We start from the raw sequence: 27,113 nt of genomic DNA, 5'->3' as shown, positions 1-27,113 counted from the left end.
CAGCAGGGGGAGGGCAGTTGGGAGGGACCAGGCCTGCAAGGGAGGGCAGTTGTGGGTGATCAAGCCTGCAGGGAGGGCAGTTAGGGGTGACCAGGCTGGCAGAAGAGGGAAGTTGGGGGTGACCGGGCCTGCAGAGAAGGGCAGTTGGGGGGGACCCAGGCCTGCAGGGGAGAGCAGTTGCGGGGGACAAGTCCTGCAGGGGAGGGCAGTTAGGGGCAAACAGGTTGGCAGGGAGCAGTTAGGCATCAATCAGGCTGGCAGGGGAGTGGTTAGGGGGTGATCAGGCTGGCAGGCAGAAGCGGTTAGGGGCAATCAGGAAGGCAGGCAGGCGAGCAGTTGGGTGCCAGCAGTCCTGGATTGTGAGAGGGATGTCCGAGTGCCCGTTTAGGCCCGATCCTGGTAGGACATCCCTCGAGGGGTCCCAGATTGGAGAGGGTGCAGATTGGAGACGGTGCAGGCTGGGCTGAGGGACACACACCCCCGTGCACGAATTTCGTGCACCGGGTCTCTAGTATTAAATAATAGGCATCTTTGAGCCTTACTTTTTACTCTAATATTTCACCACTAAGTATGCATTAGCTTTTTTTTGTATCAAAAAATATATGTTTTTTATCTTGTTAAGGAATTTTTATTGACCCCTATTTTTTAAAAAATTATCATAAATATGGAACTTTATGTCTTTTCAGCATGTATGGAGATGATCAAATTGTTTTTCTTATTTCACCTACAATTATGACAGTTCATGTTAACAGGTTTGCTAGTATTATAACATCTCTGCATATCTAGTCACTTAGTTGTGGAACTTTAATTCTTCCTTTAACATGCTATTTTATTTTAATAATATATTACCTGTGATTTTTTGAATAACAACTTTATTGAGCCATAATTCACATACCATACAATTCACCCACTTAAAGTATGCAATTCAATGCCTTTTAACATATTCACAGTTATGCAACCATGACAGTCAGTTTTAGAATATTTTCATCACCCCCAAAAGAAATCCCATACCCATTAGCAGACTCTCCCCATTCCCTTCCACCCTTTCTTCTTCCCATTGCTAGACAACCACTAATCTACTTCCTGTCTCTATGGATTTTCTTATTCCATAAATGGAATCATACAATATGTCATGTTTCATATCTGGCTTCTTTCACTTAATATATAGTGTTTTGAGGTTCATCCATGTTTTAGCACCTATGAGGATTTCATTAATGCTTATGGTTGAATAATATTCCATTGCCTGGATATACCATATCCATCACTTTATGGACATCTGGTTGTTTTCATTTTTAAAGTTCTTATGCGGCTTAAAACATGCTGCTATGAATATTTGTGTACACGTTTTTGTGATAAGTTTCATTTCTTTTGGGTGTAAATGGTCACATAAACTCTATGTTTATCCTTTTGAGAAACTCCAGACTGTTTTCCAAGGTGGCTGAGCCATTTTACATTTCCTCCAGTAGTGTATGATGCTAACTGAGCTATTTGCATTGAGTTTCGTCAATAAAATTGGTCCACAATTTTACTGTGCAATCTTTATTAGGTTTTAATATCACTAGTATACTGGCTTCTTAAAAGGATTTGGAGGCTTGACATCTCCACCGAGATGAGATACATCTGAGGACTCTACCCAGGACCCTGTCAGTTATGGGGTTTTCTAGTCTGACTGGTGGAAACAGGTACTATCCTGGCCCTGAGTGAACAGTGGTCCAGTCCCCTCCAGTTCTCAGATGGTTCTTTTCCTAACCTCAAGTAGTTTCCTCATATACATGCACCAATCAGTACTCTGTAGAATACTCCAGGGGGACTCCACAGTTCTTCAGAATTTTCTCTCTGCAGCAGTCTCCGATCTGGTACTCTATACTGTGAACTGGAATCGCCTTGGTTTCCTTAGACTTTCAGGGAGTCTACCTGCTCCTACCTTAGTTCTTCCCCCTGTGCTATGGCCTGGAAACTCTCTCAAGGCACTAACCTGAGGCAATGGCAGGGCTCACTTCATTACCCGCACCCCTCTCAAGGATCACTATCCTTTGTTGCTGATTTTCAGTATCCTGAAAACTATTGCTTGTATGTTTGTGTAGGTGTTTTTTTTTGTTTTGTTTTTTGTTTTTTGTTTTTGTGGGTTTTTTTTTTGGGGGGGGGGGCGTGTTTCAGGCAGTAGGATAAATGAGGTCTTTGTTACTCCTTTTTTGCCCAAAGCAGAAATCTTCAGAAAGCATGTTAAGTGGCTTGAATATATGGCTAAACTACACACTCCATTCAGAGAACAACTTACTATGGAACCTCTATTTCTTGAGTGCTCTCTGTGTGCCAGCACTATGCTAGGTACACTCATACAGAATTCATTGATAGGACGTATTTATTGAACAGCTATTAGGTGTCAGGGGCTGTTCTAGGCAATGAAGATACCCCCTGGTACAAAACAGGTTTTTTTAAAAAAATATTTGTCCCTATGGTGCTTATGTTCTACCTGAGAAAGAGAGAATAAACAAAATAAACAATTCAGGTATATAGCACATTAAAGGGTAATAACCACTATAGAAAAATACGGAGTGGCTTAAGGGGGTTCAGGAGTACTGAAGTGGAAATTAATGATTGCAGTTTTAAGCAGAATGGAAGTCTTACTTGAGAAGGTAACACATTTGAGCAAAGACTTGAAGGAGGTGAGGGAACGAGCCATGGGTTGTATGGAAGAAGAGCATTTACACAAGGAAGCAGCCTATTTAAAGACCCTAAGGCAGAAGCATGCCTGGTATATTCAAGTAATCATAGAGAGACCTCTGTTGCTAGAGCAAAAACCAAGGGGAAGAGTCATAGGAAATGAGGTCAGCATGGGAACTGGATTTGAATAGGGTCTTATGGGTCATTGTCAAGACTGGCTTTTACTATGAGTGAAGAGAGGAGCCATTAGAAGATAGTAAGAAGACAAGGTTTGTGATTTGAAATATGTTTTGAAAAGGTAATTCTGGCTGCTCTCTTGAGCAGAAATTGTGGGGTGATAGGTGGAAGCAGGGAAACCAATTAGGAGACTGAATTAAATCAGATGAGAGATGATAATTCTTTCTAGGGTGAAGCAGTAGAAGGAGAGAAGGTGGATTTTGACATATTTCAAGGGTAGAACGAACTACATTTCCACGCACATACAACGTGGATACAACAGAAAAAAAGAGTTGAGGATATAATCATAGTCAAGGTTTTTGGCCTAAGCAACTGGAAAGATGGGATTAGCAGATGAGAAAGACTGTGCATGAAATGAATTTGGAGGGGGGACAGGGAGAGATGAGGAGGAATTTAATATTGAACACATGAAGGTTGAGATGTCTGCTAGATTTCCAAGTGGAATTATTAAAATAGGAAGTTGGAGTTCAGGGGACAGTTCCAGGCTGATAGGTCCAGTAAAATGAAGACTGATAACTGACCCGAATTTAGCAATGTTGAGGGTGTTGGGGAGACTGTCAGGATGGGTGATTTTTTAACTGCATCTGAAAACTGAGAACTACTGAGTGAAAGTCTTTTCCTCCATCTTGCCCGATTGCTCATTTCATTAGTAAGAAATGCAGCTGACATGCCAAGCACAATATATGCTGTTTCACATCCTTTATTTTTACAAATTTGTATTTCAGTCAGATGGGGAATACTTTGATTTTAACATATACCTTACTGATGTTGAGTCTAGACTCATTCTAATGACTATGGTAAAGATAAGATATTTTTCCCTAGTTTGTCTCCAAAAACATATAAAACCTAGCAAAAGCTTAACTATTGTATTTAAATAGAGAATTCTTCCTCTTCTAGAATTGATGACTAAATAAAATACATAACAGACCGTTATGTTCTAGTTTTTTATTATACCTTTTGAAATAGTTTGTCTATGCCTTTTAAATAATTTCAAGTGCCATGAAAAATAATGTTAATAGCTCAAAATCAAAAGTAAAAAAAAAAAACAAAAAAAAAACAACCCTAAGTATAATTTTTAAAAAATCTTTTTCTCCTCAAGCGTTTTACGATGGGATAATGAGACAGATGTCTCTCAACTGGAAGGACATTTTGACATGGTTATGTGTGCTGACTGGTAAGTACATAAAAATCATAAAACTCCTGTTAGGAAAAAAATAGCTTTGCTGGAGTAATTGGGCTGTGCTGCTTTGCTGTCAGCTAAGCAAAGTCAACAAATGAAGCACAAAGCCACCTTAACCTCAACAAATTAATATTCATCTCCATGTGACAGTTATAAGGTAGTCTCCTATCACACAGTAACTTCTACCACATTATTTCCCAAAGATTGATTTTGAGAAGCATTTCCATTTTCTGGAATTGCCTCTGTTTCATGCTTGACGTATCAGTAAATGGACGACTTAGGCAAATTGCAAATAATTATGGCTCGGAGAGGAATAGTCTGGAGAAAAAGGAGTTTATCAACACAAGCAGCTCAATTAGCTTACTTCTTAGGAGAGATCTGACTATTGATATAAGGGAATATATGTATGTGTGCACACATATATACACTCCAGCAAATAAACATATCTATGGAATATCTTTAGGGAATTAGCTTTTCTTAAAATGTATGTTTGCTATATAACATTTTTCAATGTATTCAATTATGATATTTAATTATACATAAAATAAGAATTATAAAATTTCATTTTAATTGTTATGCAAATAATAATATTAAAATCTGTCAGATGCCTGCTTTTTAAAAATAATTTACATATTTTCTCTTCACTTTTAGCCCAGCCTACTTATTGTTATTGACAGTCTGATCCTAAGTTACAGGATAAATATGTATCAAACCTTAATAATGATTTCAACTAATCTTATGTATTTTTTTCATGCGTGTTGAATAATAATTGTTTCAGCATATGGGAAATGTTAACAATTCACGATTATTTTCCCTGTTAAGAATAAGATCTTATTTGTATGTTTATCTTGATGTTTTTATGACACTTAAGTTCAGCTCTAAAGACCTATGATATTGATAAAGTCAATCGTAAGACCCAGTGCCCAGAGAAGACTCCCTCTCAGAGAGTTGAATGAGTAGGATGACATTTTTCAGGAAGTTTTCATCATCATCATCATCATCATCATCATCATCATCATTATTTAATACAATTTTTAATGGGTAACTTTTCTACCCAGATTAATGAAATTAGATTTTCTTTCTTTTTTCTTCTGATAAGTACTTCTCAATAAAAAATTAATACTTTGTTTTATTTTTAGCTTGGGATTTTCTAGTTTTCCATGCCCTTTTAGTCTCTTTGAACCCAATTTCAGAAAACCTGTTCCAAAGAAGGAAGAAACAGATTTCTGATTAATAATTGATAGTGTGTCTCAATATTACATCCCTCATCTAATCGAAAATAAGGAAATAAAATCTCACCATATGATTTGAGCGTGTAATTTAGTAAATGCCTTTCCTCACCAAATACGAGAAAGATCCTCCAGGTTTCATTGCACAGATGAAGATAATGCTGGCAGGATTAGATCAGATTAAGCAGAAAAATCAGATCAGAGAGCAGGGGAAAGAGGGACGGAGGGCAGCATCTTCTTGGAGGCTTAGACGGGGTCGCACATGGATGGGCTCTGATTATATGGGCAAAGTCAGGTCTGGCCAAGAGATTTAGGTTACGTTTGTCCTTTTCACAAATATCAAAACAGCCCGTCCTTGTCATACCTTGTGTTGTGGACACTCACACCATGTCATCCTATTTGTACCAGAGAGACAAGCAGAGGAAGAAAGATTTAAGCTCTTTTATGATTAATGTTTTCAGGTTAAAAATAGCCACACAACATGTTTGAAAAATAGTCTTTTTTTCCTAACCAACAGGATCACATACAACTGGTATACATAATGCATATTCACTTAATGCTTTCATTATAAATATATAACATAACACAGTGTACACACCACACACACACACACACACACACATCTAGTGGCTCTGTGAGAAATTATGAATTCAAATGAACTAAATAGACCAAGTTTCATTTTATAAATGGCTTTTCTGTGCATGAATTCAGGTTTTGTTTTTTTTTTCCCTGGTGTTCTAAGTGCCAGAATGTCAGCCTGTTTATAATTTCCCATTAGGAAATGTGAAACATTAAGCTACTCTCACTGCGATGCTGATATTATTTCCAAAAGAAATGCTTTGGTAATGGTCTCTCTTCATATTCACAGGGATGGGTAAGCGGCTTAGAAACTTAGAAAGTACAGTGGTGTTTGTAACATGCATGTTGTGCCTAGAGCAGTGAGGCCCTGGGCTCCATGAGCTCTTTATGTCCTGTGGGCTTGGCATTTCTCTATCAGAGTGTCTGCCTGGATGCTGCTTCTAGGGGCGGGCAGGCAGACCACGCAGCTTTTTTTTTTTTTCTCTTCCCTTTTTTTTAGAATGTGACAGAGGACGAAAAGAAAGCTCCCTTTAGACACTACCACCAAGATGAAACCTGAAATGCTCAGTGCAAAAATAGGTGCCACACATAAATAGATCACTTAAGTCTCACCCCATCCTTTAGTCATTGTCAGCCAATGAGATCTGGATTAGGCCACAGGAATATGAAGCAAGAGTCAGAGTTCGAATATTAGGTACATGGATTAAATTCTTATTGAAGCATTTCCAGCAAGGATGGCATTGTCTGATTCCCTGAATAGCTAACCAGTGGTACTGCTTGATCCCATTTACATGAAAACAAGCTCTATTCACAAACCTATTTCCAACCCACATTGTGGCTCAAGTAAAAATGCACATGATTACAACAGGCGGTGATATGTTTATGTTCTTGAATCATTCATATATTCATATATTTACATTCAAACATTCACAAACCTATAGGTACCGGGAGAAATAACTTATTTCCCAGAAGACACAGTCTCTTGGCTCACATCTAAATTATTAGCTCAACTAGATCATAAAATAAAAAGGAAAGCTGTGAAAGCTAGTCATTATTTTACCGTTCAGCATTTTTGACAATGAAATATAGTTTCATGGTTCAACAGTTCCTAAATAACTTGTAAAATGTCAACTTTGAAATAAACAGAAAGGAAAATAGAGGTACAGCCACACCTGCAAAAGGGAAGCTGTGGACAAACAGCCAAATATTAGAATATTTAACCACAGGTGTAAAAAAAAAAACAAAAAAAAAAAACCCTGCCTATTACGTTCCTTGGTTGACTTGTTTAATGTTGAATTTAATATGAGTTCCTTTGCATTGGAATGCAGTCCAGCCCAGTCCTTGCTGAGTTTAGAAAAGTGAGGGATTGTTACTATTAAGTCTGCCTTTCCAGACTCCTGTTCAACCCCAATAATCTAAGAGCCTGGAAGTCAGATTTTTTAATCCAATGAACGCTCTCATTCAGCATTTGATGGCTTTCCAGTTTATTGTAGCTCTGCAGAAAGAAAAATGATTCTGCACCCTTGGACTCTCTAACGGCTCGGAAAGTGTCTGAAATGCCAGCCGGAGCCGGCCGCGTGGAGCTAGGTGTGTGGGAGTCAGCTCCACCTGTATACGCCTGCAGCCAGACGTGGGAAAGAAACGGGGAAGGCACATCACCTCCCTTGCTCTCAGCATTTTCACTATGGACACTGGATTGTTTCTATTTTCTATTCCTTTTTACTTTTAATGATTTTTTTTAAGTTTGGTTTTTGTGAAAAAATTTTTTTCAAAATAGGCTCTAGAATTTCTTTGTTTTCTTTCAGATGCTGTAATCATGGATATTTCTAAATCACACCTTAAAGAATTTTACTCCTGAAAAGATCTTTAACCCAAACGTAGTGAGCCCTTTGCCCTCACACCTGAGGACACAGTCCCCAGAAGATATACAAAGTGCCAACGATCTTGCAACCTAAGGGGCAGAGCAAGAGGGATCAGCATAGGGCACGCGTGCCAGCTTCCATAACAGTCAGTTGATAACCACTGACAGAGGCCATTCTTCCGCTGAACGTTCATCTGAAACAGTGAATGTAACTTAGCACATTTCACCTTGAAAATTACAGGAGGGCTTCCTTTTGTGAATAGTGGCAGAGAAATGCCTCCTTTCCTCTGCACTAATTAATTTCCCCATGAGAGGAGTTGTAAATGCTCTGGGCGCTGCTCAAACAGGCTGATTTGAAGGGAGGGGATGAAAATGGCCCAGCACCTTTCCTTTCTCATAGAATCTGTGGTTCAGATCAATGGAACAAAGCAAGTTTGATTCCACGAGTGAATTCTGTAGAGGGGTGTGTGTGTGTGTGTGTGTGTGTGTGTGTGTGTGTGCACATCTGTGTATGTTTTAATGGCCAACCTAGGCTAACTGTCGATGCACTTTGATCAGTAACTGAAGGGGAGAGTTGAAACGGTATCTCCATCCCCATCACTGACCCGCTCAGCCTTTTTAAATAGATCCACTTAAGCTACTGCTGTTCTCTGAGCCCATTAGGACCATTTAAGGGGCGAATTTTCCAGAGATTATATATCACTCCTACTAAAGCACATTGAAATTGCTCATAGGACCATCCTGCAAAGTGTTATAAATTCTGCAGCAGAGCTAAGGAGACAGGTGAGCTTGCTTGGAATAAAGACCACTTAGAAAACTATAGGAATTACTTTTGGGAAATTTGATTTGGTTGTAGTAGATGACATTACCTTTTGGATAACTGTATTTGGAATGTGTCCTATGTGTTAAGCTGCATTTTTCAGTAAGTGGGGATGCTAATTAATATCTTTGTCACCATTACCAACATTAAGTAGAAATAGTACTTTATAAGGTTATGTTTTAAACTCAGCTTTTAAGATGCTGTTTTTTATTCTAACAATCTTACCAGCTCTTAAGATGCACAGGTATAAACTGAGCATGGTCTTTTGCTTAATGCTATGTACCCCAACAAGCCAGGTTTCCTATAGGCCTGAGTACCTGACAGAGATATCCTCCCACAGTGATAGTCTTCTTAAAAAACACAACCAGAATGCTTAATTATTAAAACCTAAGATATCAGCACCTCACTAAAGAATAAGGTATATAGTCCTGAAGAGAAAAAGTTTTACGACATTTAGATATACTTGATTTCTTCCTTATCAATCCTTAATGGTTATTAGTCACTGATTAACATGAGTTAAAGGCAGATTTTATAAAAACAAATATTTGCCAACTAATATGTATTACTAGAGGCCCGGTGCATGAAATTCGTGCACGGGGTGGGGGCGGTGTCCCTCAGCCCAGCCTGCACCCTCTCCAATCTGGGACGCCTCAAGGGGCAGTCGAACATCCCTCTCACAATCCAGGACTGCTGGCTCCCAACTGCTCGCCTGCCTGCCTTCCTGATTGCCCCTAACAGCTTCTGCCTGCCAGCCTGATCACCCCCTAACCACTCCCCTGCCAGCCTGATTGATGCCTAACTGCTCCCCTGCCAGCCTGTTTGCCCCTAACTGCCCTTCCCTGCAGGCCTGGTCACCCCCAACTTCCCTCCTCTGCTGGCCTGGTCACCCCTAACTGCCCTCCCCTGCAGGCTTGATCCCCCCAACTGCCCTCCCCTGCTGGCCTGATCACCCACAACTGCCCTCCCTTGCAGGCCTGGTCCCTTCCAACTGCCCTCCCTGCTGGCCATCTTGTGGTGGCCATCTTGTGTACACATGGGGGCAGGATCTTTGACCACATGGGGGCAGCCATCTTGTGTGTTGGAGTGATGGTCAATCTGCATATTACTCTTTTATTAGATAGGATAGAGGTCTGGTGCATGGGTGGGGGCCAGCTGGTTTGCCCTGAAGGGTGTCCTGGATCAGGGTGGTGGTTCCCTTGGGGCATGGGGCGGCCTGGGTGAGGGGCCTGTGGTGGTTTACAGGCCGGCCATGCCCCCCAGTGACCCAAGCAGAGGCCCTGGTATCTGGGATTTATTTATCTTCTACAATTGAAACTTTGTAGCCTGGAGCGGAGCCAAGCCTTCTGCTCCCTCTGTGGCGGCAGCCATTTCTGTTGGGATTTATGTATCTTCTATAATTGAAACTTTGTAGCCTTGAGCGGAGGCCAAGGCAGGCCAGGGTGTGTGGAAAGCTTGGCTTCCTCCATCGCCGGGGGCAACCCTAGCCTCCTGCTCTCTCCAGCTCCATGGCTGCCGCCATTTCTGTTGGGCTTTATTTATCTTCTATAATTGAAACTTTGTAGCCTGGAGTGGAGGCCTGGGCCCGCCAGGGTGTGCGGAAAGCTTGGCTTCCTCCATTGCTGGGGAAACCCAAGCTTCCCTCCTGGTCTCTGTGGCTGTAGTCATCTTGGTTGGGTTTATTTGCATATTCGCTCCTGATTGGCTTGTGGGCATGGCTTGTGGGCATGGCGGAGGTATGGTCAATTTGCATATTAATCTTTTATTAGATAGGATTAATTTGATTCCACCACAGCCACATAGGTGGGCCATTATTGATAAAGACACAGAGGCCTCATGGTAAGTGACTTGTCAAGGTGACATAGCAGAGAGGTCAGAGCCATAGCTCTATTAAACAGTGAACTACACTCCACCCTTGCCTGCAGTGTGGCTCTGCTGATACCCTCAGCTCCAAGAAGGATGAGGCAGGGCCCTGGAGTAGGCAGTACTTACTCATGCTATGTGAGGAGCAGGGAGGCGAAATCAGAGGGGCCTACACCGAACGACAGCATTGGGGATGGGAGAGGGCCCCCACTTAGGCTCCTTCTGGGGTGGCTGATGCACAAGGCTGCCCAGTGTCCTAGCCTGCGAGTCCCAGATAAGCAAACTCTGTCCCAAGCTTCCAAGATAATGCCTGGTGAAGACAGGGTCAGACTGACCCATCCAAAGGGATGACAGAACTACAACAAATTCTCCAAAGACCAGAGGATAAAAAAGGAAGATGACAGTGAACTGGAAAAAAATCAACATGGAGATCAAGGGGGAGGAATCCTGGTCTCTGTGATGCATTGCCTAAACCTTGTCTTTGTTTTCTGAACCATTTAGTCCTAGGTCCCTGATTGAATCTAACCTCAGCGCTGTTCCTAGTCACTAAAAGCCATCAGCACCTGAGATCGCTCTGGCGGTTTATTTTTGGAGGGTGGTCGCACAGCACCCTCGGTGTGTGGAGGGCCTGGGTCTACAGAGACTAAGCTCCAATGGCAGGAAGTGCTGGGAGAGCTTCATCTCAGCCAGCTGATTCCTCCAAACAGAAGCTTAGAAATCGTCCCGTTAACAATAACCTGTGGCCCAGTGTGTGTGAATCCGGGCCCATTGCATGTTGATGACTTGGCTTCGCTTCGATGGCAATTCCACTGACCACAATATCTTTTCTTCTCCCCCAGCAAGACATTTGAATAGAAAAATGCAATTTCTCTTTTTTAGTGTTGAGTAAACATGTGTAATTAGCCCTGTACTTATCTCCATTAGTATCATTAGACTTGAAAACCCAGTTTAATCTGGATTCTGCTCTCTTCTCAATGGCAGCCTGTTTCTGGACCAGTACAGAGCCAGCCTCGTCGATGCGATAAAGAGATTGCTCCAGCCCAGGGTAAGTAGTTCCTGTTTTCTCCCGAACACTGGTTCAGAATAATTAGTCTGTGCACAAAGATGGAGAGAGTAATGGAATGGCAGGATTAATGTCATGTGATACTTTAATACTTATTATGTCCAACTTCAATTGGGTCTTCTGATCTATCAGATTCTTTCCTAATCATAACCAGGAAACTTCTTACCCTTGGCCTTCAGATAAGGAACACAGTGGGTAGTAAAATAAATGAAACTGCTTCAAAGATAGTGTGAGATTATTTTTATCAAAGAATTTCTTGAGTCTTTTCCTTTGATAGCAATATCTTCATATGAAAATAGAAGTATGATATTGAAAGTTTTCTGTTGACTTCTGTCATTTTAAATCCCGTCAATGGTAACCTTTGTCGTTGGGTATTTATTTATTGCAAAGGCATTTTTTTCTATTTCTGTTTATATTAAAGAAAAAGGACTTCAGATGAATCTGTATATTAAAAGTTCTTTGCTTTAAAAGGAAGCCATTATTTACATATTATAAACATTAGGTCACAATGAAGCCACGCATGGCATAAAAATTATGCACATTTTTACATTTATATATCCATTTATGCCTGTGAGTAAATTACAGAGTTTGTATCCACTTTTATTTTGTTGGGCTGTTAGACTAAGCTAGGAGGTCTTGCAGCCTAAACAGAGAGTTAATATACGTCTATTTAAAGTAAGAAAACGAGTTTAAAGCTCATGCATTAAAAAAAAAAATTTAAGTATGTAAGGCTCTCGCTGTACCATTGAGTTTAAAATAGCATAACAATGTTAATGCAGTCAGTCTAAGGCAGGAACTCAAATTTATTTGAGAAAAGACTGCAGTGTGTGTGTGTGTGTGTGTGTGTGTGTGTGAAGTATTTTCTAGTTTTGTTTCTAAAGTCTTTTTAAAAGAGGGTTTGCGCCAGTCTTCTGACCTCAGTGAGACTTACAGACTAATACCTCTCAATATTCCTTTTATATCTGTTTTCACATGGAAGGTTCCCAAAGCAATTTGATAATCATCCTTTGCCTCACACTGTTGCTTTTTATTTTGTTATCTCTGTATAGCTCAGAAACTTTAAATAGACCTCTCAGAGGAGTAACCAGCTTGGTAAGTGGTAATCAATTAAAGGAAATTGGCTTCTCAATTCCCTCTGTGATGTGGGTAGTAGATCTTGAGGCGAGGAAGGGGCGCGCCCACGCTGGTGATGGCGGCTGCCCTAGTTGGGTGAGCAGCCTGAGTTGAGGGTAGAAAAGGGAATTTGGGGCCTCTCCGTCCCCCCTCTGAGCCTTAGGTGAGCCTTGTGAGCACTTGCAAGATCAGAATTTTCAGAGGCACTGAGACTCTTGGATGTAAAGGCCTACATGGAAATGTATCATAGGCCACATATATAAATGCAGTACTTTCAAGGACTCCTGGATCTCGCCCTGCACAAATAGGACCCCACTCCTTGCCAGCCCCCTTCAGGCCTCTTGGTGGCAAATACTCCATTTTACAGCAGATCTACATGGTTTTCCCAGAATCTTTTGTAAATCCTCCTCATGATTCACAATAGAAAACTGCCCAGCCTATGAATAGACCTGAGTGAAGATTGGACTGGAATCCTAGCAGCCCCCTTGTTCCCGCTATTAAACCTTGAACCACATTCCCCCTGGCCTGAAGTATGGCTCCAGACAGCAGCCCCCCTGAGTGAAGACAGCAGCCCTCCTAGTGACGCTGTTACCCTTAGCTCCGAAGGAGGAGGCAGGGCCCTAAAGTAGACGTCCTCCTTACTACGTGAGGATCAGGGACCCTGGATCAGAGGAGCCTGCACCAAACAGCAGCATTAGAAATGGGAGGAGGGCCTGGCTTAGGCTCCTCGTTCACAAACTGCAAGGGCTCTAGGTTAAGGGGTAAGGGGCCCACTGTAAGGGGGGAGTCCGAGTTGCGGATGGCACATGGGCATTCCAAAATTACCCCCCAGGAAACTCATCCCTATTGGGGGGTCTGGGGAGGCATAACACTTGCACTCCCTAGGCTTCCACCCAGGTGCACCCTGGAAGGGTCACGTGGACTTGGCAGTGACCTGCAGCTCCATGTCCTGTGCCATTGGGCCAGAAGGGTTCCCAGAGCTTGGGGGTGACCAGAGGAAAAGCTGAACTATTCTTCTTAGCTCTCAGCGCTGGCTGTTCTGCTTCCAGAGGACCAGCCCCTGCTGAGTGTGTGTGTTGTGAAGTCACAGTCCAAGACTAAGATAATAGCAAAGGTTTTATTTCTACTTAGAGCTGCTTTTAATTTTTTCTTGAGCCAAGACACCTCCTCCATGGTGTTGTGGCCCCGAGATCTGAAGATGTCACAGGAGGCCCACAGAGAAACAACTTGGGGGCTACGCTGGTGGATCCTGAGTTCTTCATAATTCAAGGCTGAGCACATCCAACGGGAGATACAAGAAGTTCTCGGGGTGCCCAGCAAAAACTGCACTTGAGCCAAATGCAGCAGATGACAGTGATGTGGGCAGGGAGATGTGGCACTAAAGGGTTTTAAAGGGCAATGCCATGACTCCCAGGTGTCTAGCTTCGTTTCAGAGGTGGAAGAGTATGGAAGTGCTTGGTACCCAGTAGGTATGTCTGAATGTGTGTGTGTGTGTGTGTGTGTGTGTGTGTGTGTGTGTGTGTGTGTGTGAGAGAGAGAGAGAGAGAGAGAGAGAGAGAGAGAGAGAGAGAGAGAGAGAGATGGGTAGTGACCTGGCTCCAAACAGTAGGGGCTTAGAGCCAAGAATATTGAATTCCATTTTAGATGGAATGGGTTAAAGGTCCTTTCAGAACTCACCCGTGGAGAGATCTAGTAGAGACTTGAAAATATGTGTGAATGCTGCAGTTATATACTTGTGAGTTTGGAGGTATAAGTGATAGTTGACGTTCTGGACTTTGGTACAATGGCCTAGGAATAGGAATAAAAAGTAGGCAGAGCTTTGGGGACCATTGACAATTAAGGAGCAAGTGGAAGAAGAGAAGTCAGGGAAGGGGACTGAGAGAGATACAGGGGAAGAAGCAGGTGGAAGCAGGGACAGGCAGCATCTCAGAAACCTGGTAAAGAAAAGGCTAGAAAATAAACATAAGCTTAGACATGTAATCGGTATTTAATAGTTAGTTGCCTGGAAATGAAAGAGGAATAAAAGCCTTTCGTTGGCATAGCATATTCCTTTTAAAATAAATCCTAAGCACACTTATTTTTCCAGAAGTACACACCCTTTAATACGTGAGTATAGATTAGTCTAGCGATACAGCAACAACTGCACTCACAATGTAAACAGTATCACCTTGTTTAGTGGGACTACTCCTCTCTCCTCTCAAGGGATAAACGAATCTCTCAGATTTCTGCTCATCAGTCAAAATTTTACATTCAATTGAGTGTTCATTCTTAGTTTAAAATGATTCTGTGACTGTGAATGCTTAGAAACTTGTCCTTTGGTAAATTGAAAATAATTTTTCTAAAGCGATGGGCTAATTTGAAATCTATTTTTTTTTCTTGTTTTGATTTTTGCAGCCTAAATTGTAAGGCGTATTCCTCTGATTGGACCTGACAAAGGGTTTGGCTCTACTGAGATGGGTGTGTGTGTCCTAAAACCAATCTCTATGGGGTGGATGCAGACACTCAGTAGGGCTCAGTGGATGCTTACTGAAGCATTTCAATAGATGATGTACTGTTGTCCCTACTAAGTACGAATCCACATCTCAAAAAATGTCTGTATTTAATTAAATGAAAAGAAAGCAATTTAAAACTCATAACTGAGTAATTAGAGATTAAAAGTCCTGCTTGCTCTTTCTCTTTCTCGGGGGTCCAGTATTGTGCCCTCTCATATCCCGCTATAGTTGCTGACTCTACAAATGCTTCTTGGAGGAAATCTTTTCTAAAGAATAAGCAATAGAATTGGGAATCTTCAAATTCCCAAAGACTCATATTTCTCAGATGATTCAACATTGGCATTTGGTTTATTCTCTCAACAAATATTGGTTAAGTATCTACTATCTGCTAGGTCCTGCGAAAATGTGGTGAATAAACATTAGAAGATTCCATTGGCATGGAGTGTACATTCCAGCCAGAGGAAGCGGGCAATAGCAAACAAGGATATAATGTGTGTCAGAGGTGATGAGTGCCAAGAACAAAGATAGAACTCGGAGAGGGGGTGAATAATGATCGGCGGGGGGGGGGAGAGGGGGCTGCTGTTCTAGATTGGGTGGTTAGAGAGGGACAGGTAAACTGAGGCCTAAAGGAGGAAAGAGATGTCTGGGCAGAGAGTGCAGCCATAGGCTTTGTTGCAGTCCCCCTAACAGTTCACCCCAACCAACAAGGGTATGCACTGTGGAGAGCATGTGCTTTGTAAATACAAGCATCAACCCAACCAAGAATCCCAGAGCCCTGTAAACATTATGATAAACTAGAGGCCCGGTGCACGAAACTCGTGCATGGGGGTGGGGGGGTGGGGAGGGTTTTGTCCCTCAGCCCAGCCTGCACTCTCTCCAATCTGGGACACCTTGAGGGATGTCCAACCGCCCATTTAGGCCCGATCCCACTGGGATCGGGTCTAAACGGGCAGTTGGACATCCCTCTCACAATCCAGGACTGCTGGCTCCAAACCACTCACCTGCCTCTGCCTGATTGCCCCTAACCACTTCTGCCTGCCAGCCTGATCATCCCCTAACCACTCCCCTGCCAGCCTGATTGATGCCTAACTGCTCCCCTGCCAGCCTGTTTGTCCCTAACTGCCCTCCCCTGCTGGCCTGGTTCCCCCAACTGCCCTCCCCTGCAGGCCTGGTCTCCCCCAACTGCCCTCCCCTGCTGGCCTGGTCCCCCCCAACTGTCCTCCCTTGCTGGCCTGGTCACCCCCAACTGCCCTCCTCCGCTGGCCTGGTCACCCCTAACTGCCCACAACTGCTCTCCCCTGCAGACCATCTTGTGGCAGCCATCTTGTGTCACATGGGGGCAGCCATCTTTGACCACATGGAAGCAGCCATCTTGTGTCTTGGAGTGACGGTCAATTTGCATATTACTCTTTTATTAGATAGGATAGCTTAGATCGGTGATTTTCAACCCATGTGCCACAGAATTTTTTAAATATGCAGTACCACCCTGGCTGGTTTGGATAGAGCATCAGCCTGCGGACTGAAGGGTCCCAAATTTGATTCCGGTCAGGGCCACATGCCCAGGTTGTAGGATCAATCCCCGGTGTGAGGTGTGCAGGAGGCAACCAATCAATGATTCTATATCATCATTGATATTTCTATCTCTCTCTCCCTCTCCCTTCCTCTCTGAAATCAATAAAAGTATATTTTTTAAAAAATGCAGTACCTGACTATTTAGTCAGGGGCACTGGCCTCTTTTCCCTTAGATTGTCAAATGTTAAAAATGACAACAGCCAACAAAACAATAGCCTTCTGGTGTGAATTCCCTGTTTTGAACCATAAATATGTAGGTCATATAATAGAGTTGCATCTTATTGGTCACAACACATAATAAGGTTGTGTCTGATTGGTTAGTTCTTAGTACCAGAAATTCTTTATACAAGTACTAGTATAGGCACCTGATTAAAAAAAAATGGAGCAAAAAGTGTAGATGATTACTATTATTATTTTTTGTAAATCAATCAAAATTAGACCTATTTTTTTGTAAGATCGGCAAAAAATTAAATCTATTTTTTGGTGTGCCACAGAATTTTAGTAATTAGTTTTTGTGTGCCATGAGATGAAAAAGATTGAAAATCGCTGGCTTAGGTAATAGCTGTTAAAAATCAACTCTTCCATTGTATTTGTAAGACAATTTTTGCAAGTGAATTTAAAATAAAAATAAAAACTTCCATTATTCAAAAATCCAGAATGGCAACCAGCTCTTAGAAATGACTAAAATGACCTACTAGTATTTACTTTTTTAAAAAAAATAGAGACTTTTGCTCTCCTGCTGAGACCATGTATTATATCTACTTTCACATCCAAATGCATTTTTACTGCTAAGTTTGAAAACCACCTGAAAATAGCAATTAATATGAGAAAAGCTGACAGAACCTTAAGTGTATTGGCGTGATTGGTGCTGCTATAATTATGTGCCTGAGTGTGTACATGTCTATGTAAACACAGTATGAAAACATACTTGCTGTCTGGGACAATGTATTGGGGTATTTCTTGCAGGTAAATGAGGGAAAGAGAATGACAAGGAGAGAGAATTGATGGAATTTTTATAGCACTATTCGGTGCTGTAGATGTTTCTAGTCTTACATCTGTTTAACCTTGTTTTTCAAACTATTTCCATATTCATCACCTCATCTGATTCTCACAACTTGCTGGGGGCGGGGGGCAGGCTTTGTTCTTCCCACTTGCTGGATGAGAAAATTCAGTGGGTCAGCTAGGATGACTTGAGTTTCTCATCTGCCAAATGAGATTAGACTAACATCTCCAAGGTCCTCAGGCTCAACAGCTCTAAGATTAGTTTTCTGATTTTCCTGAGGTGACACAACTCTTTAGTGGTGGAGACCCCATTTACATCCAAAAACCCTTTCTGCCACATAGTTCTTCCTTGTCTTCAACACCTTCATTGCATGTTTAATCGTCTGTGAAACGTAATGTCTTCCCATACACGGTTGTTGAGGGGATTAAAGGGGAGGTTGGAGCACCTAGCACAGTGGTTGCTATTTTTATTATTGCCATCACTACTACTAATGAGGCGGCAATGCAGTGTACAGGAGAGAGAAGTGGCATTGGAGTCAGATACGTTTCCATTCATTTACCAGTTGTGTCATCCTGGCCAATTAGTCAACCTTTCTGAGCATCCTGTAAAATGGAGCTGATAATCCTTACGTTTTAGTGGTTTGAAGATTTAAGGGAGACAGTGAATAGAGAGCCCCTCTCCCAGTGTCTGACAGGTACTGCGTGCTCAGTAAATAGTTGGCAGGTGGGAATGATAAACCTTTCATAAGAAAGTAGGATATATTTATGATTTCCTCAAAACCTGAAGTGGCATTTCATCAAGGTGAAGTGTAACCTTGAAATTAACAGAAGCATACAGCCATCTTTTAACCAAATAAAAAGAAAAGAAGATCCTGAAGCTTAGCCATTCTGTGCACACCTGAGAGGGGGAGGGAAAATCCACAGGCACCCTGTGGTAAACACATGACCAGCATGGAGTTTCATGTCCGGTGGGTTTCTGAAATCCGGTGTATGTTGTATACAGGTCCTCCCGGGCTCCCCACTGCAACAGTCTCATAAGGCTGTGCATTTTATTTAGAAAAGCCTGTTTGTCCTCTTTCTACCACTTTCTTTGAAAAGCAATCATTTGAGTACCGTGAGGAGCTGCTTTGCTATAACGAAGGCCATTTTGAAGGATTCAATGAAGTTGGAAACCAAGATCCTTGTAGCTGACAGCGTGGTCCCAGAAAAGGCCGGTGGCAGGACTGAAACGTGAAAATTCTCCACTGGGGATTGTGGTTCCTTGTCTCTGCGGAGGATTTCTTGGTACTGAGATTTCAGGGCACAATAAACTCACATTTACAGGCGTCTGTTGCCACATGCCCTGGAGCTGTGTTGCGGGTGTGTTGGCAGCTGCCAGCGAATCGCAAGGTGGGTGGCACTGCCCTGGACCAGTTACTTGAGAATCTAGTGCTTTTGTTTAAACTGCTAGACCCAAAAGAGGTGCATGTTGTACAGAATACCAACTTGGAGTCACATTTTGTTTATTACATGTGTTATTTGAAAAGCCACTGGCCATTTGACGATGATATATATTGTTTTCTTATTTGATGCATATCTGTCTGTGGACTTGTGTGGATGTCTCCAGAACAATTGAGTTTTCCACCTGAGATCAGTATGTTAAATGCTTTGACCAATGTCTGCAATGTTTGGTTGCCTGCCAGTTTTAAAATGTGTAAATTTCTTTTTTTAATGTTCCAGGGGAAAGCAATGGTATTTGCCCCACGCCGAGGGACTACTTTAAACCAGTTTTGCAATCTAGCTGAAAAAGCTGGCTTCTCTATCCAAAGACATGAAAATTATGATGAACACATTTCAAACTTCCACTCCAAGGTTAGTTTTCTGCTTGTGTTAGATAACACTTTAATCCGCATTGCATTTTGAAGAGATCATGGTCTTTTTGGCAGGTAACCTAAATATTTGATTAAAGTACTTCTTAGGTGTGCTGCTTCTGAACAGCCCTGTGTATCTGATTATTTTGTGTGGCAAAGCCATCTTTTATCTTTGCATGTCTGGAAGGATTTTACAGAAACCATTCTTGTTTACTCCTTTCTCTGAAACAAAGTTATCTTTTCATTTATAATAGGCTAATTTATAGGATGCCTGGAGGTGGCACAGAATGAATGATAAACAAGCATTTATATTTTAATGAAAAAGCTTCAGCTTTTAAGTAGGTTAAATGCTTAGCTGCACTGAAATAAATAGAAGGTGACTGTCTAATTGTATCATGTTGGACTGTAAATCTTTATCTCTGCTTGCTTTATGGCTGGGTCAGTTGGCAGTTTGAGACTGTTAAATCTCCTACAGAATTTCACAGTTGTGGGGTTAGATGTCAGAGCGAGGCGCTACAAGATTTAGGTCAAAAGCACTTATCTGAGAGTGATTTCTAAGCTTGCTTACATAAAGCAATGTTATCAGCCTTTTTATTATTTATGGGTATACAGCAATATAGGACACTGGGAGGCAAGTGTTCTGAAAACTTTAGGTCTCTCACGTTTGCTAATACATGTCACTATCACTAGCATAACATGTATTACTTATGTAATTTTGTGCCTTACAGAAATCTCCCTTCTCTGAACTAGTCTGACCTTAGCAAGAGACTTTGACTTGTCATAATTTTGCAAGTTGTGACTGCAGAAAAATAAAGGCGTGATCTTAATTTTCTCCTGTAAAAATACCAATAGCACTCTTCATTACCCAGGACTATGGTTTAATGCAGAAGATACTGACTTTTGGAAAATTATATACAAAGTGGACCTGATCTTCTCAGCAAAAGAAAGGAAATCCTCACTTTCTGGGAATGGGTTCACCTCTTTGAGTCTCTAAGGGCTCCCTTCAGCCCCTGGAATAGAAATGATGCTTTGTGACCTGGAGGGGTTAAACCACTTCCTCTCACTGTTGGAACTGGGCCCTTGCTTACAATCAGAAAATGAAAGCAGAATGGCATGGTACTCAGATCTTACCTGCCTCTCCAGAACAAGTTTTCCTCTTTCAACCCCTCCCCAAAACAAAGAGAATGGCCGCGGAGGCTTTACCTGGCGGGGGAAGGGCCTTCCTCTACCCAAAGCAATGCAATCTGCCTTCTATCCCGCTTAGGGCTAGAGATTTGGGGATAGGATGATGGCTGCCTCAATGTCATTGTCATTCACTTTCCCCCCAGAACAACAAGTGCTTTTAGATCCTCAACCACAGCTCAGGAGAGCAAAGGCTTGGGTTTCTCCACCAGCAGAGAAGTCAGCGTAGGGCCTGATACCTTCCCTCTCCTCTACCCTCTTCACCGCCCCGCAAGACCTGGAGTGTGCTGGAACACCGGAGGTATTTGAGTCCTTGGTGGCCACCTTTCCTTTGTCTAGAACTTTAGATTGTCAGCAGCTAGTAGACAGCAACGTGCTCTTTTCCCAGCCTGTACACTACCCTGCAAAGCATCGTTCCCTAAATCACTAAGCATGCCTCTGACCTTTACATTGATGTATTTATGTCTATACCCACAGTTAGTACTCCATAAATAATCATGGGCCAATTGGTCCCACAAAAGTAAAATTTCATAAGTAGGTGGCCTTATTTTTATCTCTTCATAATTGCTTAAAAGTTACATTCCCCAACTTGGGGACACTGGGCTAAGAAACAGTCCCCCTCCCCTCTTTTGGTTGTGGTGAGCAGTGAAAGTTGCATTTTGTTCTCAGGAAGTAGCATCCTAAGGGGGTATTCTGAGGAGTTGGGGCGTCCTAGGTTAACGCTACAGACGTGCGCCCATGATGTTGATTTTTGATAATGAGCTCAATTGGTGGTGAGCTTCTAGCAAGAGCATGCCTCGTCCCTCGGTACCAGAGCTAGGATGCTGGGCTCTCCTGCCCCAGCCGCCTGTACCCTGTGCTGACCCAACCCCAGCTCGCACGTGGAGGTCTCCTTGGCAAGGGGAGGGTGCCCAGACGGGATCTCTCCCAGAGGCCAAGCAGCGGGGCAGTGGGGAGCGTCCCGGCCCCTCACTGAGCCCGGGGTGCCCTTCACCCAGGCGAGGGGGCGGCTCCAAAGCCAGCACCCCTGTGCCCTCGGGTCCCTGTCCGCCTCCCGCCCGCCGGCCCCCGGGCTCGGGGACGCGCAGGGGCCGGCGGCCGCAGGGAACCTCCACCCTGGCCGCTTTTGTTTGCCGCGTGCTAATAGCCGGGGCTTAAAAGTTTTCCATCTTGAGCGGCAATCAGCTTTCTTCCTCTCCATCTCCGGCCAAACCCCCACGGTCCCAGGGCCGAGCTCGCTCCCAAATGGAGGAGCGGCGTTTTCCTGCGGGCCGCGTGTTATCCTCTTAGCCCTACTGTGCTGGAATAGAGCGTAACCAGCTGGAGGACTGTAAGACGCCTGATAATGCCGCTCTTTTCCGCTGTCCCGTCTTAATCTTGTTACACAAATGGTTGTGAAGAGATTCATGAATTTTAATTTTGCCCTCTGCATTAGTGCCTCACGTCACTCATACACAGCTGCCTTCTATGCCGAGGTTTTCACCCCTCCTCTTACAACAGGGGGAAAAATTAGTTACAATCTTGGCAGTAGTGCAAGGTACAAAAAAAAAAAAAAATCTACAGATTTAGGCAACCACCCATGAAGCTGATTACCAGTCAGTGATCAGGAGGAACAGCTTTGCCTCTTAAACTTTTCACCTCTCATTGTTAACTGTGAAATTTTATTTCCGTTCAAAAGCAAGCCTGTAATCAAAACGGTGCCATTCTGCACTTTTCTGCCAGTGTTTTTGCTAAATGGTGCCCACACCATGCAGCCAGCATGCTCGGGGACCAGGCAGCTAAAGGTGTGGTGTGTTGTTTTTTTGCTGTTTTGTTTTTTTTTTTTGTTTGTTTTTTTTTAAATACTGCCTTTCTGTTCGTCCAGGCAATGGAGAGAAAAATAAAACACCTCCTCCCCCTACCAACCTCTGCGTCTCCCCCAGGCTGGGAATGAAATGCACTGCCGGGTGGTGTGGCTGGGAACCTTTAAGGATGTGAAGATAGCAAATTGTTTAGCAAGGTAGAGACCTGGCTCTGAGATTGCAGCTGGCTTGAAATTAGTTGATAAAACTACTCTCATTCATGCAAATATTCTTTGAAATATAATTTTACACGCCATAGGTATTTTTTGTTCTCTCTCAACTTTCACAAAACCACCCGTGTGTTTATTTTCTGTATTTCTGTACTTAGCCATGAAAATAGGCTCGGCTCGGCTGTGAAGTCAGTACATTGTGTGAAAAGCACGGCCATATTGCACTTCTGCTTTTCTATTCAAAATGCCACATCACAAGTGGCTGGTGCTTATAATCTGTGTGGTGGGCTGTTGATAATTGTGGATACTGTAAAGGGTAAACAGTCTGAACTCCTCTCCTGCTGCTGCTGTTCACGCCGCGGCCAGGCTGAGCGTGTGGCATCCAATTATGAAGTAAAGTATAATGTGACTAATAGCAGCTCTATAACTTGCTTCAGTCTTCAAAGACCTTGTTTTAACCTATGAAATTGAAAAATTGTTTTATTCATAATTTCCCTTTTGTTCATTTTTTCCCCCAAGGGGCTTTTGTATTTCTTAACATTATAATTATTCATCGGGCAAAGAAGTACAGCCTGGGAAAATGGAATTATTCTTAAACCACATAACATTCCCCCATCGGAGCAAATAGTGCCCAACAGCTTTGTGTGTGTTCAGGTGCCCTCACTGGATTCAGAAATGATCTGGGTTGGGGTGTAGGGTTGTCCGCTCTTCCCCACCTTGGGGAAGGGCTCACCTTCAACAGAGGGCGGGCCCCTGGTCCCTCCCCGCAAGGAAGCCTCAACTTTGGCCTCCAGAGGTCAGCATAGAATCCAAGCTACAAGTGATTTCTAACCGATATTTACAGAAGATTTATTTATCCCACATATTACCTCAGGGACGTTATAAAGAGCTCATCTGAGTCTGTATATTAGTGCATTGTGAGTGAGTAGGTCAGCTGACTCACGCTGAGTAATCAACTTTGCCTTATCCCCTGTCCCTGAGGAAGAATTTAGCTAGCTTGGCCCCTCTTCCCTGTGAAATATTTCAGCGTGCTCCTTCTATCACCACGGCAACAGACATCAAAGGTATTTACAGTTGGGAGGTCCCTATTAGTGGGTGTGGTTTGGGAAGTTTGGGAAGCCATTTCCTGTGTGTTTGTTGTTGTTTTTCATTAAAGAGTGATATTGAGGGATGTGTGTTTAAGAATAGCACTGTCATTATTTCAGTGGCAACCGAAATCCACGAGGCTCTTTCTAAATAGATAATTACTCATCTGTAAATAGAACAAACTCCGTGTAAGAAAACAGAATGAAGTCACATGAGTGGTTGTACCACCATCAGATCTTAGGGAATGGATTAGGAAGTAAAGACTAGGTGCCTTTACTTTCCCCAGTAGAAAAGGAAGAGCAGGCTCCTTGCTCCTGTCCTGAATAGTGAGGGCGTGCCACAGTTTGGGAATATGATATAGAAGGAATATGTGCTTTGAAAAGATTCAAGTTATGCCCCAGATTTACTAATCCAGGGAAGTGTCATGTTGGAGCCATTCATTTAGCTTCAAGGGGGAGGGGGAGGTTTGTCTGATTTGAAATAATAAAGGAATTGGTTCCATGTATAATGAAAAAAAGGTATTTATTTCTGATTCTTATAAATTAAAAAATAAAAATTTGGCTCAAAAATATTGATTTTGTCTTTATAAATAGCAATTTATTATTTGCTAGAAAACCTACTGGGTGTACCAGTTAATAATGCGGATTTTGTAATCAAAGAAAACACAATAATTTCAAGAGAAACATCAAAAGTGCTTTATTCAAAGTTATGTCCATCGCTAGCTACACATTTCCCCATCTTTCAGGTAATTTGTGGATACCGTCCCAATAGAACTTTTCTTGTTTTGAGGCAAACCATTCAGAGACCCAATTTTCCACTTCTTTGTACGTTTTGAAGTGCTGCTCAGAAAGTGTGTGTGCCATCGATCGGAACGAATCGATGTATTAACCCACCCACCGTATTCACCAAAACTTGAAGGAGCAAGTTTTGGTGAATACAGTGGGTGGGTTAATACTTCCCAGGCAAGATCTTTTAATGTGTCTTAACTGGTTTTGAAGTATGTGATGGTGCGTTATCATGAAGCAAAATTACTTTGCCATGTCTTCTGGAACATTCTGGTTGTTTCACTATCAAAGCGTGGTTCAAATTGATTATTTGTTGTCGGTAGCGATCAGTATTAATGGTTTCACCTGGTTTTAGAAGTTCATAATACACCACACCTTCCTGATCCCACCAAATGCAGAGCATTGTCTTCTTTCCGAAGCGATTTGGCCTTGCAGTCGATGTTGATGGTTGACCTGGATCAACCCATGATTTTGTGCATTTGGGATTCTCAGAATAAACCCACTTTTCATCGCCAGTCACAATTGGATGCAAAAAAGACTTTCTTTCGTGCCGTTGAAGCAACATTTTACTGATGACTTTTCGGTTTTCCATTTGTCTCTTGTTCAGTTGATGTGGCACCCATTTTCCTTCCTTTAAAACCTTTCCCATTGCTTGTAAATGATTGGAAATTGTTTGCTGAGCAACATTTAATCTTTCTGCAAGTTATTTTTGAGTTTGACATGCATCTTCATCCAATAATGCTTGTAATTGTTGGTTTTCAAACTTTTTTCGGTTGATCTGGACGTTCTTTGTCTTTCACATCGAAATCATCACTTTTAACGCATTTAAACCAGCGTTCACAAGTATCTTGAGATGGAGCGTGTTCTCCATAAGCTTCCCGAAGTATATGATAACTTTCAGCAGTACTTTCCTTCAAAATAAAGTAATGAATTAAATCTTCCCACAAATGCTCTTTCTTTGGCACAAAATTCGACATTTTTAAGCGTAAAAATATCTATGATGTTAACACCTTCAGAAAATTTGACATATGAAGTTTTGAAGCTTGTTGTCAATACAACAAAATAGAATACATATCAAATCGCATATCTATCAACATATATTGAAAAAAATCCGCATTGTTAACCGCTATATCTAGTATAAATATGACTACCAGAATTATCTAGCCAATGAGGAAAAGTGTACTTCAGATTGGAGAATGCTGATGGGATTTGCACATCTGTCCTGGGAAGGCCCTCGGAAGTTCACCTGAGCGCTATCAAAGTTTGCTGCTCTGATTGTTGGAATATGTTTTTCCCGCCAGAGAAAAGAATTGTTGAGTGGCTTATCATTAATATTAAAACCCCTAGGAAGGACCTGGAGAGTCTTTGAAATGTCCTGGGCCCCACCAGCCTTTCCCTGGTGCCCAGGTGTTGCCACAGTCTCCAAACAGGGATCTGAGAGGCCTGCCCACTGGATTCCCGGTTGCTGGCCGGGGACAGAGAGGGCCAAGAGCAGAAGCTTCTATGCCAAATGGCTGTCCAGATCTGCCTTCACGAAAGGGCCTCAGAGTTCCTGAGGGTCACAAATGCAGGGTGACTATTTATGAAAATCACCCATCTTGATGCGTAGTGTTGACATGGCAATGCCACTGAGTTGCTTTTTTTTTTTTTTTCCAGAACAATGTATGTAGGTAAGAAGTCTTCATTATACTCAACATTTAAATCGACTGGTAAAAATTCCTAATCTGAGTCTCCTTACCTTTTTTTTTTCTATTATTGTTTTCAGTTGAAAAAGGAAAACCAGGATATATATGAAGAAAACCTTCATTACCCACTTCTGCTTATTTTAACCAAAAATGGAGAGGAGACTAAGCTGCTCAAAAGATGAAGAAAACATCAAGTACACAAGGAATATTTTCCGAAACCAGAAATCTGTAATGTGTGTAATACACAGCAAGCCATTGGCTTCCTGTCCAGCCCCCAAGACGTGGGCCCCCCGCCACCTTGGTGACATTCCACATATAATTATGAAGCCCACCTGTCCTCACCCACATTATTCCCCAGCCATCCTGGTCTTCTCTTTTTTCAGTCTGCTTGTTGCTCTTCCTGCACTAAACCTTTGTTTGTCTTTAAATACCTATAAACAGCCTGTCTGCTATTTGAATTGGACTTGTAAAGACCCTAAATATTTTTGCCTCTAATTGAGACAGAATTTCCTTTGGTGATTGCACCCCCATTTAAAAAAAAATACCTTGGTCTTTGTTCCATTTGGGTGGCAGTAGTTTTTAATGTATAAAACCGCAAACATGACGATTCTATCCTGGTTAATAAAAATAAAGCATATCTTTCTGATCTCCCTCAAATTAATTTGTGTTAAAGCTGCCATCTCTTTTCCTATCTCCCTTGCTCATTCTTTTTTCCCTTTTAAACAGGACGGTTTTTCCCCTATAGATGTATAAGAAATGACTCCATCAGCCCAAAGCCTTGTAAACTGACCGTTTGTCCTCTGGACACAATAGCGTGGCCAGCCCTCTGCTCCTCCTCTCCA

General features: G+C 42.3%; 1 protein-coding gene across 1 annotated transcript in view; it reads left to right on the top strand.

Annotated features, from left to right (window-relative positions):
• CAMKMT (calmodulin-lysine N-methyltransferase) overlaps positions 1–26,910 on the top strand; it is a 322,383-nt gene extending 295,473 nt beyond the window's left edge. The window contains 4 exon segments of the mRNA XM_080685227.1: positions 4,001–4,075; positions 11,412–11,475; positions 19,392–19,523; positions 26,352–26,910. Of these exon segments, the coding sequence (XP_080541353.1) occupies positions 4,001–4,075; positions 11,412–11,475; positions 19,392–19,523; positions 26,352–26,453 (373 nt within the window). The 3' untranslated portion in view covers positions 26,454–26,910.
• The last annotated feature ends 203 nt before the right edge of the window (positions 26,911–27,113 follow it).

The sequence above is a fragment of the Plecotus auritus genome, assembly GCF_963455305.1.
Source record: "Plecotus auritus genome assembly, chromosome: 8".
NCBI classification, from domain to species: domain Eukaryota; kingdom Metazoa; phylum Chordata; class Mammalia; order Chiroptera; family Vespertilionidae; genus Plecotus; species Plecotus auritus.
Note: the sequence above shows the minus strand (reverse complement) of the source record. Positions and strands in the feature narration are given on the sequence as shown.